Here is a 12,994-nt window from a genome sequence, read left to right as displayed (position 1 = left end):
TAGAATTTCTAGGTAACATAGTACATTTTGGTTCAGTTTTCTGCATTTCAACCTGCTGAAGTCTTTTAAATTAAATCACAGGCATCATGGAATTCCATTGCTAAATACTTCAAGAGTTATGCCTGAAAACACCATTTTCCTTCATGGCCCAAATAACACCATCACAGCCAAGAACATTAATACCAATCATTAATCTCCTCTAGTGCTCATTCCGTCCTTGGGTTCCCCCACTTGTGCCCTTAATGTCCTTCGCACTGGTATGTCCACACTGGCTCTCATTCCAGAAACACACTGCATCTGGTGGTTACATGCCTTAAAGTTAAAGAAAAAAAAATCCACGACAGTCTCTTTCTCAGGACGGAGACCTACTGAAGAGAACACTTCAGCTGCTGTTTAGTCTTTGAGAATAGACCATTCTGTTCTTGACAGAGGCGGTCAGGTGGTCCGGGTAAATGGTGCCCTAATTCCCATCACTGTTGTGTACATGGTTACAACAACTCTAAGTGCATGCCCTGTGCTCACTCGGGACTTGTGAGTTTGTCAGTTTGTTTTCCTGCTAATTCTGTAAGAAGAAAATACTACCTGAGACTCCCTTTAGTTACATTTCTTTGATTACTAAAGAAGATGACTATTTCCCCAGGTTTATTTACAATGTATTGCTTTAATACAATTCAGACTTACAGGATAACCCAATAGTCTGTGATGACTCAGCCAGCTGAGTCTTCAAATGGAATACATGGTTCTGGATTTACAGACCCAAGGTGGGGGGTTAGCATTGGGCACAGTCATTATTTATTAGAACACACACCAAACAAATCTCTGTTAGTCTCTGCCTGCTCCCTGATGGAATTTAAGATCTATGAGCCTCACTGTGCGTTATGTTATTTATCCTGTAAACATTACTGCAGTTAAGGTAAGGTAGGGTTACTCTAATCTCCAAATGGAAACACTGTGGCTTGCCTCCCCTGTCATACTTGTGTTAAGAACCAAACTTCTGAGTTCATCTGTACTGTATTTTCTCATTGAATTAAAAGGGGTTCAGAGCAGGGGGGGTTGGGGAGACAGGTAGAAAACTAAACCCAGGACACTCATTTAAAATCCCCTGAGATAGGTAGCAGTTCTATGCTTTCTCTTGGGCTTGTTCAAATTCAATCAATGCAGCTTTTCCCAGTCAATGGAATTTGCATATTTAGGTAGACTCTGTGCTGGTGAATAACATATGACATAATTTAGAAATTTTATTTTATTTTTTGAAGATTTTATTTATTTATTTATTTGACAGACAGAAATCACAGGTAGGCAGAGAGGCAAGCAGAGGAGGAAGCAGGCTCCCTGCTGAACAGAGAGCCCAATGCGGGGCTCGATCCCAGGACCCTGGGATCATGACCTGAGCCAAAGGCAGAGGCTTTAACCCACTGAGCCACCCAGGCACCCCTAATTTAGAAATTTTAAACTAAAATATAGCATATATTTTATGCTATATTTCTCATATGCTATATTTCTCATATAACATATGAGAAAAGGAACAGTTTAAATGGTGATAACTGCAGGACACCAGGGAAATTATGCTAACATAAATTTCCTTGAAAAAGTTAGCCCAAGTGTAAAATAACTCAGATTTATAACTTTTCACTTAAAATATTAGATAATATTAAAGGCTTCCATTTTGGACTAGTTTCAGCTTATAAAATCTTACTATCTTAATGGTTTACATAAAAATACCAGTAAAAAAGGAACTTTCAGTTTACCACCAGCTTTTAAGGAATCTTATTTGATCCTCAGAACAATCCTATAATTATGCATGGGGCCAGTTTACAAGTGAGGAAACTGAGCTCAAAGGTGACAAGCAACTTGCCCAGGACCACATGGGCAGTAGTAATAAGGAAGACTGACTTTGAACCCTGGTTTCCCTTCTCAAGGCTTCTTTCCTACTCTGATATTTAATATGAGCCCTTCATAATGTTAACCTCAAAACTATTTCCCCCTCCAAATGTACACTTAAGCTGTACATTTTGATTAAAATACTATATTATTTAAGCCTATTTGACCATGTCAGGGGTAAAAGACCAACATGGAAAAAGAGTGGAAAAGTTCTTGCCATTGTAGCAAGCTTGTTTTTCTGTTAAACTTCTTTTTTTTTTTTTTTAAAGATTTTATTTATTTATTTGACAGAGAGAAATCACAAGTAGTCGGAGAGGCAGGCAGAGAGAGAGAGAGGGAAGCAGGCTCCCCGCTGAGCAGAGAGCCCAATGCGGGACTCGATCCCAGGACCCTGAGATCATGACCTGAGCTGAAGGCAGTGGCTTAACCCACTGAGCCACCCAGGCGCCCCTTCTGTTAAACTTCTATTTTAGCAATCTTATGGTATAAAAACAAAAAAGTATTTTTTTTTTAAGATTTTATTTACTTACTTGACAGAGAGAGAGATACAGTGAGAGAGAGAACACAAGCAGGGGGAGTGGAAGAGGGAGAAGCAGGCTCCCCACCGAGCAGGGAGCCCAATGTGGGGCTCCATCCCAGGACCCTGGGATCATGACGTGAGCTGAAGGCAGATGGTTAACCACTGAGCCAACCAGGTACTCCTTAAATTCCTGATGATACTTCTGCTCTGATACTTTTTCTGTTGTATATAATGAAACATGACTTCTGCCAAAGAGAATTTTAAGATAATGCACGAAACAAGGGGCATGTGGGTGGCTCAGTCAGTTGGGCGGCTGACTTTTGATTTCAGCTCAGGTCATGATCTCAGGGTCCTGGGATCCAGCCCCGAGTTGGGCTCTGTGCCCATTGGGCATTCTGCTTAAGATTCTCTCTCTCTCCCTCTCCCTCTGCACATCCTCCCACTCACCCTCTCTATCTCTCTCAAATAAATAAATAAAATGCACAAACCTATTACTGTGAGATATTTTAACTTACAAGGGACAGATCTAAACCTATCCACTACCAACTGAATAAGATTGTGCATACTTCTTTAGCCTATCATTTATGGATGGCATTTGTTCTTTTCATGCAATGAATGTCCCTGTGCATGTATCTTTATCCATTCGTCTGGGAACTGACTTAAGATAAATTCTTACAAGTAAAATTACTAAGTTAAAAGGCATGTATATTTCATCAATGGTGGGTCATGCACTGTAGCCAGCCACTGTTTTGAGGGGAAGGTAAGAGATCACAGGTACATGGCTATCCATTCAGAGGGATTGCGTGTCAGCTATCACTGATACACAAAGTACCATTTTGAACAGTTTATATTCATTGTTGGTGATGAAGTTTTACTTTTTTTTTCTTTTGGTTTGGGTTTTAGTAAATTAGATATTTAATAACTGAGATACTGTGTGATAGCTCAACAATGGCATTCCTCACAGGCATTTACATGTGATTTTCTGAGTAGGAAAGAAAGGGCTAGAGTAACAACCTGAAGCGATGGTCAGTGTGAGTGGTTACTGCTAATGTATCATTTATAATTCTAGTGATTGTGAAATAGTCCAGCTTCATTTGCTTGCAATAATCATTTTTGACCATGTCAAAATCTGGGCATGTCAAGGAGAGTGGATTGTTATGTCAACATCATAGGTCATGGGAGCTGTGGTGGAAAAAGACTGAGAATCCCTGGTTTTATAATCCTGATGTCCTTCTAGGCCAAGGATGTGGTGGCAGTGTTTATAATCCTTCTGACATGTATCTTAGTGTGTAAAGGGGGAAGAAAATATTGATATAATTATTGCCCACTAAGAGTATAAAGTAATTGCTCTATTTCTCAAACCAAATTTATTGATTTTTTTAAATGATATTTTTATTTAATTATTTGACAGACAGAGATCACAAGTAGGCAGAGAAGCAGGCAACGAGAGAGGAGGAAGCAGGCTCCCTGCTGAGCAGAGAGCGCCATACCCAGTGTGGAGCCCAACATGGGGCCGGAATTCATGACCCTGAGATCGAGACCTGAGCCAAGACCAAGACCCAGACACTCAACTGCTTAGCCACCAAGTTGCCCCTATTCTCTTTTGTTTCAATAAGAAAAACACGTAGCTATAGCTCTACCTGGACATCCAAGGCCACCTGGTTCACCCTTTGGACCAGGGAAGCCGAACTGACTTGCAGGGTCTCCTTTGTCTCCTGTAAGTGATAAAATGCACATAACATTATTTAAGAGAATTTAATTTTAGTTCATACACGTGACTTAATAACTGTCATATTTGTCTTTAGAGTTTATCTTCCAGAAGAGTTTTTGAAAAAATGTTTTTTTCTATATAAAAACAATGGAAACATAGATGCAAGATGTGATTTAAGCACACACGTACACACACGCACATGCACACACTCATTTTTTTGTTCGTAACAATCATAAGAAACTATAGATCTTAATAAGTTTGAATTCTTTTTTAAAATAATTTTTTCAATTTTTTTATAAACATATAATGTATTATTAGCTGCAGAGGTACAGGTCTGTGAATCACCAGGTTTACACACTTCCCAGCACTTACCATAGCACATACCCTCCCCAATGTCCATAACCCCATCCCCCTTCTCCCAACCAACCTTCAGTTTGTTTTGTGAGATTAAGAGTCTCTAATGGTTTGTCTCCCTCCTGATCCCATCTTATTTAATTTATTCTTTTCCTACCCCCAAACCCCCCATGCTGCATCTCCACTTCCTCATATCAGGGAGATCATATGATAGTTGTCTTTCTCCGATTGACAATAAGTTTGAATTCTTAAATTCCCCAAAATAGTTTCAAATTTAGGTATCTATGTAAGAAATTACTTAGCACTGACCGATGATAATCTTAGATGGTATTTTAGAAACAAAAAGCAGAAACTGTCCTGTTTTAGTTACTATAATCGCATTTCAAGCTCTGTGAAGGGAAGCTCAACTCAGTGTCCTTGTAAAAACAAAATTACAAAGGTATACTTTATTGATGACTTCACAAGAGAGCACACATCCCAAGGCAACAGCTCCCACAGTACCACAGAGCTGTCCCACATGGCTGCTGCATTCTTCTGGACACAGGACTTATGGCTAGAAGTCAGTTGAAGTCAGTTACAAATGGAGGTCTTAAAATTGTGTGGTAGGAATGGGCAAGACAACAGGTGGGGTTATAAGGGAGAATAAGAGTCAATTAAGTGTGATTTATAATACCCTCCTACCCATACCCTTGTCAAAGGAGTCCCACCCACATTTGTGGAAGTTTCTCTTCCAGCTGATGCTACTCATAATTGTGACTGATTCTTTGAGGGGTAGAAATCTTGTCTTTCTCGGGTCAGCAAGTCTTTCCTTGAGACGTTGGAATACAAAAGCAAGAATGTGAGGTTGTTGGTTATTGAGACAGCAATCAAAAAGACCATCATGATGTCGTTATCATGATGCTCTGATGCAGAACATGCTTGCGATCCAAACATATCCAGAAAGATCCAGAAAGGATACTGAAAAGAGAGTGATGAAGCCAGCTGGCAGGCAAGTAAAAGCCAGGCCATAAAGAAAAACGGAATAGTCTCAAGAGAGAAACCAGGGATTGTTGGGGTTGGGTTTCCTTCGCCTTATGATGGGCTTCAGGAGGCAGCTTTTACCCCATGAACCACAAGTGCATTTCAGTTGCTTGCAAACATGGCCAGCCAGATACAAGTATGAAGAGCCTAAGAAGAGGTAGGTTTATCCTCTGAGAGAGGCAAAGGGACTATAATAAATACATAGGGAAGTAGAAGAGGACTGAGTTTTATTTTTTTTTAAGATTTTATTTATTTATCTGACAAAGAGAGAGACAGTGAGAGAGGGAAGACAAGCAAGGGGAGTGGGAGAGGGAGAAGCAGGCTTCCAGCTGAGCAGGGAGCCCGATGCGGGGCTCGATCCCCGATCCCTGGAATCATGACCTGAAGGCAGAGGCTTTAACCCACTAAGCCCCCCAGGTGCCCTGAGGACTGAGTTTTAAACCATGATGCTACACAGTGTCTACTCAAATATGAGAACTCCCCTACTTGTAACTATTTCTGAGGAAGAAATCTAGATTGTTACTTCTGAATAAATAAGTGTGCACAGTTCATTTTTTCTTATAGCAACTATCATATTACTTATGGAGTGTCTCTCAAAATGCAAAACATGTTTCATGGGTGGTAAGGAAGTAGATTTTTAGGTGGTTCATTAATTACTCTTTAACATTTCATGATATTTCTTTAAAGATTTTATTTTTAAGTAATCTCTACACCCAATGTGGGGCTTAAACTTATAACCGTGAGATCAAGAGTCACACGCTCTTCTGACTGAGCCAACCAGGTTCTTTTACTCTTTTATATTTTAAAGTTATTCATTTTCATCTGTATTAAAGTAAAATATAACTGCTCATCAAACCTGTAAATTCACAGTGAGGTTAAAGCTAAGGTTAAAATAGTGAATCATATTTAAGTAGATTTAAAGAAAAATACTAAACCAATGGTATATAACAGTAACTATATTGAAGATTTTATATAAATATCACAATTTAAGATGTCCTGATTTTTGTTTGCTTGTTTGTCGGAATAAAGAGTTAATGAAACCTCTCTTTCTTTAAGAATATTTTTACCCACAGGTAACTTTGTGTTTCTGTTTCCCCCAAATCCGATTAAGGTAGAATATCAGCTGTGTTATGAGGCAACACTGCTTTTGGCACAAGGTAAACCAAGACCTATGAAGCCAAATCTAACCTATAGCTTTTTGCAAATAAATTTTTAATGAAACGCAGCCATACCTCTTGTTTTCATATTGTCTCGCTACTTTCATGCATAACTTGCTGACTCTTGGCTTATGTTAAAAAATAACCCAATTGTACATTACATGTGGCCCAGAAATTCTTAAGTGATGTATTAACACCTGATGGGAAGTCATGGCTCTGGCCTTCTCCATGTCCTGTAACTTGTCATGGGACCCTAAAAGCCAAATCCATAAAATCCTTAGAAGAGATATTGGCTCCTAGGGCAGAAGGCTTCCAAGCCAAGGTAGATACTGCCCACCAATGTGGATCTGGTGGGAGCTGCAGTCACTACAAAGAATGCTGAGAGACACCCCCCCCCGCCCCCCAATGAGGAGAAAGGCCTGTGTGCTCTGCAAGCATGCTGTTTTCTAGCTGGTACCCTTGATTCTGAATGACAAATGTGGATGACTTGGGTCTTGAGTGTTTGAGTATTTAGCAGAGTCTAAAACCAACCCCTTCATTAATATCCAAAATATATCAAGAACTTATAAAACTCAATGCCCCTCAAAATGAGTAATCCAATTTAAAAATGGCCAGAAGACATGAACAAACATTTTTTCAAAGATGACACCCAGGCAGTCAACGGACACATGAAAAGATGCTCAATATTACTTATCATCAGGGAAATGCAAATCAAAACTACAGTAAGATATCACCTCACACCTGTCAGAATGACTAAAATCAGCAACACAAGAAACAACAGGTGTCAGTAAGGATGTGGAGAAAGTGGAACCCTCTTGCCCTGTTGGTGGGAATGCAAAGTGGTGAAGTCACTCTGGAGAACAGAATGGAGGTTCCTCATAAAGTTAAAAGTAGAACTACTCTGTGATCCAGCAATCACACGACTAGGTCTTTGCCCAAAGAATACAAGGGATACGGGCACCCCAATGTTTACAGAAGCATTATCTACAATAACCAAATTATGGAAATAGTCCAAGATCATTTGCTGAATGGATATAGAAGATGTTATACACACACACACACACACACATACACACACACAGACTGCTTTAAATATATGTGTGTGTGTGTGTGTGTATACATATATATATACACACACATATATATATGTGTGTGTGTGTGTAATATATATATGAGAGCAGACACTTACCTATAGAGAACAAACTGCTGGTTACCCCAAGGAAGGTGCGTGGAGGGATGGGTGAAACAGGTGATGGGGATGAAGGAGAGCAGCTGTCATGTCATCATGGTGATGTCTGGAAATTTAAATCCCTATACAGTACTTTTGAAGCTAATATTACACTCCATGTTAACTAACTGGAATTTAAATGAAAACTTAGAAAAAATAAAAAGAAGCCCTTGGATGTTGCAGTTTGTTGGATATATTCTACTTTTTATGCCAAATGTGTGTGCTCATAATGTTACAAACACCCAGGACTATGAACTTGGCAGATGGCTACTATGTTTCCAAAGCATACCTTTAGGTCCTCTCATTCCATCAATTCCCGAACGTCCTGGGGACCCTGGAGAACCCGGCTCACCCTGACAGTTTAACAAAACAAAAAAGAGTTTAATTTGGTTTCAAATACAAATGATATGTTGATAACATGACCCAGTGATAATATTCCATAACCAGTTTCCATATATTTGCAGTGGTAAAGGAAATCAGAAGCGGATTGCAGGTGTACTAATACTTGCGTCCAGCTTTAAAAGTGGCTAAAGCTCCAGAATTAGAGGTGTCGACAGCATCCGATTCTCTAATTTGATTACAAAAGAGTAAATATATCACATAATTTGAATATTAAGGTTTGAATGAGCAAATTAATCCCAAATAAAATCTTGTTAGAAGACTTTTCTTTTTTTACCCAAAACTTGAAAAATCTATTTGATTCCAAAAGATGGGTAGCAAATTATATCCATCTTCTATAAGCTGTGATGTAGGCCATGACACATATTGTATCTCTTGGCTTCTCAGGGGGGTGTTTTTTTTCTTTTTCCCCAGGGGGGTGTTTTACTCATGCTTACAAAGACCAAACGTATTTACAGCAAAATCTGAGATGTCTGCAATCAGATAGGAAGGCTTTGACACCGGAATTTGGGTTTTTTTTTTCAGAGAACTCTACTCGGATAAACCAGTAGTCATGAGGGAAGTTCCTATAGAGCTGTTTAAACTAGGCTGGTGGAGGGGGTAGTAGGTGGAGTGAAGGACTTTTGTCATCTGTCACGGGAAAACAGGCAGGAGCACTGTTCAGAAATTATAGTCACATCATGGCTTCCCAGAAGCCTTCATTCTTCACTTATATTCTAAAAGCCAGTCAAAGGGCAATGATGTACACTGGCAAATGAGGACTCCTTATGGGCACCCAGGAGCAAAAGGTTTATATTATTTCTTTCCTCCCCAACCACAGCCACTTACCTGGTCACCTGGAAATCCCGGAAAACCAATAATCCCTCTTGGACCAGGTGAGCCTGGGGGGCCTGGGGGCCCTGGAAGCCCTGGCTGCCCGGTTCTACCAGGCTCCCCTCTGTGAAATCCAGGTGGTCCGTGTCTTCCGGGCTCTCCTCTCCTCCCCTGCGTCCCAGGATCGCCTTTATCACCTGGAGGGGTTGCAAGTGGGACAAACCTCTTCTAGGAAATCCCCGGTGGGACAGTAGTTAGTTAGGCTGAGGGTTTGGGTCCTATGTTTAGGAGAAGGTTTTAGGGGGACCTATTTCCTGCCCTAAGAGATGGTTTTGGGCTTCACTGACCTCACTGGGAAAGAAGCACCCATGAATTGACTCAGGGAGGAATGAAGCGACTGCAAGGGAGGAATAAGCCTGCACAGTCATCTGCTTGGTCACACACTCATCTTACAAATGAAGAAGAGCCGACCCAGCGCAGTTAAAGAACATCTACCCCCAACAATTAGTTAAGGAGAGAGCCAAGACAAGAACCCTGGCCTCCTGCAGACTGAACCTGAACTTGACGGGAAGGCAGAGAATACAAATGTGGTGGTAAAGTCCTTGCCATATGCTGTTTCTGGGGAGCAGGAGCACGGGCATCAGGGTGCTTGTTAGAAAGGAAGATTTGGGGCCTTCCCCAGCCCTGCTGATCCAGAATCTGCATTTTCACAAGAGCCCCAGCAGTTCATGGGCACAGTGAAGTTGGAGAAGCATGGGTCAAAATGACCTGGGCAGTCAACACTGTGTTACTTGTTTTAATACTAGTCACCACAAATGGGGGTACTGGAAAGTTGGAACTGGTATTAGAAGTATAATCTTTGGACTGACACCCTAATTTGGAATATCCAAATCTAGACCCATGTATGAACTTTAATTAAGTTCTGGCATGGAAAAGCAAAAGAAAAATGCAGCATGAGGTTAATCTGTGGATATCTATATCTAAAGAAAGTGGCCTTCCTTTTCCCAAACAAATGCATGCTTGTTCGAATGATCTAGAGAGATCAACACATTGGATACAGTTAAAAAGAATGAGCATTTACTTACCTTCTTCTCCTGGGAATCCACCATCTCCTGGAGGTCCAGGTTCCCCTGTTTTCCCCTTTTGGGAAATGATAGCCATCTCTCCTTCATCTCCTGGGGGTCCTCTCGATCCTTCAGATATTAAGTATGCAAGAGAAGAACAAACAGAAGCACCACACATGTGATTCTTCTGTTAAGACCCTTCCGGTCCAGTTTGCAAATCTACATTTCATTTCCTAAACCATATTTATGTTTATAGCTTGCACATTGCCGATGGAGTTCCTAAAGGAAGGGCCATACCTTTCTGCATTCCCCTCCCAATGTGTCCAGCAACAGGGTCTGGGCTATAGAGAATGATCAGTGAATGCTTGCTAAATTCAGCCAAATGGATCTCGGAGTCTTAGGTGAAAGCAGATAGGGTTGAAAGGTTCCAGATCTAAAATATGTCTTTTCATCCTATAAAACGTGAGCCACCCATCTCATATTTTCCAGTTCCCTGTCCTTCCCTTCCTAGCCACCCTCTATTATTTTCCTTATTAATTAAAAGATAACTTATTTCAACTGCTTCTTCACCTAGAGAATTCTGAAAGGTAGGAAGAATACACAGTATTTCTACCCAATTTTTGTAAATACTGTCCAGTTGTAGAAGTGTCCTCAAATGGGCTCATACCAGTGTGGTGAGAGCCAATCACTAACAAGTGGAGAATTTTGTTAGCCAGTTGTTAAACAGCTCACAGCTTTAAAGCAGCCACGGTGGGTATTTATACCACGGGAGCAAACACCAATCAGAGCATTTTTTTTTTTAAGTTTTCATTTAAATTCCAGTTAGTTAACATATTATGTACTATCAGTTTTTTTTATATCTGTTTTATTTTGGAAACCATAATAGCATAGCAAACATCACTTAATCTAAGCTAGCTAAGAGCGATTCTGATTCCTTGATTCTTTATTAAAAAAAAAAAAAAAAAACCAAACAGATAGGCTAGTAAAACAAAAATAAGAGTAGAATCAATTCACCAAGAAGTAAAAGTAATTTAATAGAAGGTTATTTACCCAGGAGGGTATAACCCAGGAGGGGTTATTTACCCAGAGTGCTTTAAGGACAAAACACTTCTCTCTCAAGTTGTCAAGCGTGCGTTCTCTACACTGGAAATGAGATGTTACCTTCACTCACTGCGGCCTCCCGGCTAAGTGCTAGAAGTAAATATGTAACAGGGATGGACACAGAACATTTACACCAGTGGTCTTGAAATGTTTATTTTTTAATAGTAATGAAAACTGTTTTTTAGGATTTTATTTATTTGAAAACTTTATTTTTTAAAAAGATGTATTTATTAGTTATTTTAGAGAGAGAGAGAGAGAGAGAGAGCATGAGCAGGTGGGCAGGCAGAGTGGGCTCCCACTGAGTGTGGAGCCCAACATGGGGCTCAGTCTCACCACCCTGAGATCATGACCTGAGCCAAAATCAAGAGTCGGATGCTCAACCAACTGAGCCACCCAGGTGCCCCCAAAACTCTTTCTTTAAGTACAGGTGGGGAAGTATAGCTCATGGCTCAGATGAGAGTGGATTTACTCTAGTTCAGAGGTCGGCAAATTACCACCTGAGAGCCAAATCCCCCTGTGGCCAGTTTATCTATAATCCGTGAGCTATGGTTTTTACACTTTTACATTCAGGGGATAAAACTCAAAATGGGAACAATATTTTGTGACATGAGAAGATTAATTGAAATTCAAATGTCAGTATCCATAAGGAAAATTCGATCGGAACACAAGTTATGTTAGCATGTTTCCGTGCTGTCTCTGGCTGATTTCATACTATAAAAGCTGAGCTGAGTGATTTCAACAGGGACCACAGGCCCTGTAATATTTATCATCTAGGCTTTTTACAAAAAGCAATATTTAAAAAAAGAAAGAAAAAAAAAGATTGAAACAGAGTTTGGGGCCTTTTCCTGCTTCCTTCCTAACCAGTGAGAAGGTTCTTTTAAAGCCAATAGCCATATATCAAAGCACTTGATATTTTTTTTCTACTAATAGAGCAATTCATTTATCAGTTATATGCAGCAGGACTGAGAGGTAAGGAAAATGAATTTGGTTTAAAATTCTAAAACACCAGAAATCCCAAAGGAAGAGGAATCCAAGCTGCAGGACAGTTCCACGTACTTTTCAAAGACCATCTATATAGGTTCTGATCAAATACCAAACCAAGATGTAGCATCGCCGTGCTGTCAAGTGCATTTACCTTTGGCACCTTTCACCCCCCGGTCTCCAGGGAAGCCGGGCTGACCGTCCTCTCCTGGGTCCCCCTTACTGCCAGCACGTCCGTCGGGGCCAGGCTTTCCTCTTTCCCCCGGAAAACCAGGGAAGCCAGGCAGCCCCTGGGATCCTGATGAAACGACAGCATGAATTTATAGAAAGACCTTTTTTTTTTAATTTTTTATTTTTTTATAAACATATAATATATTTTTATCTCCAGGAAAGACATTTTTAAAGCTTGTACGCTCCCTAGATCTGTGTTCCTTGCCCCCTCCCATGGCCCTGTTTGTACTAAAGGTAAACAACATCTACCAGGCCCACCTCGTGTAACTGCTGTGCTTGCAGACTCAGCTTTCCACCCCATAGGGCTGCAGTGGGAGCCTTTGTGTTTCTGAGTCCTGATCTCATCATGCTTGAAGAGGTCAGGAGCCAGGGATATGGGGCTGGAGGATGGGGACTCATCCAACGTGGAAGTACATTAGCCCTGACCCAACACCTGATCAGCTCTACCCAGTGTGTTGAGCAGAAGTATTTGTGGGTTCTGTGGGTTTAAAACCCCCCAACATTTTCCCATTTTACCTATACCAAAACATTGTG

The 12,994-nt window shown here is 40.6% G+C and overlaps 1 protein-coding gene across 9 annotated transcripts in view; it reads right to left on the bottom strand.

Annotated features, from left to right (window-relative positions):
• The window catches only part of COL4A4 (collagen type IV alpha 4 chain), a 125,044-nt gene that overhangs the window by 30,617 nt on the left and 81,433 nt on the right, over positions 1 to 12,994 (bottom strand). For all 9 annotated transcript variants that reach the window (XR_014300448.1, XR_014300449.1, XM_082690159.1 and 6 more), the window contains 5 exons: positions 12,384 to 12,527; positions 10,169 to 10,276; positions 9,099 to 9,280; positions 8,161 to 8,224; positions 4,042 to 4,116 (listed from right to left, as the gene is read on the bottom strand). Coding sequence is in view for 7 of the 9 variants with exons in the window: in XM_082690159.1 (XP_082546285.1) it covers positions 4,042 to 4,116; positions 8,161 to 8,224; positions 9,099 to 9,280; positions 10,169 to 10,276; positions 12,384 to 12,527 (573 nt within the window). In the remaining 2 variants the exon portion in view is untranslated. The remainder of the gene's footprint in view (positions 1 to 4,041; positions 4,117 to 8,160; positions 8,225 to 9,098; positions 9,281 to 10,168; positions 10,277 to 12,383; positions 12,528 to 12,994) is intronic.

This window comes from Mustela nivalis (genome assembly GCF_964662115.1).
Source record: "Mustela nivalis genome assembly, chromosome: 11".
Taxonomy (NCBI): Eukaryota; Metazoa; Chordata; class Mammalia; order Carnivora; family Mustelidae; genus Mustela; species Mustela nivalis.
The sequence above is the reverse complement of the archived record's forward strand: the minus strand, read 5'-3'. Positions and strand labels throughout refer to the sequence as shown.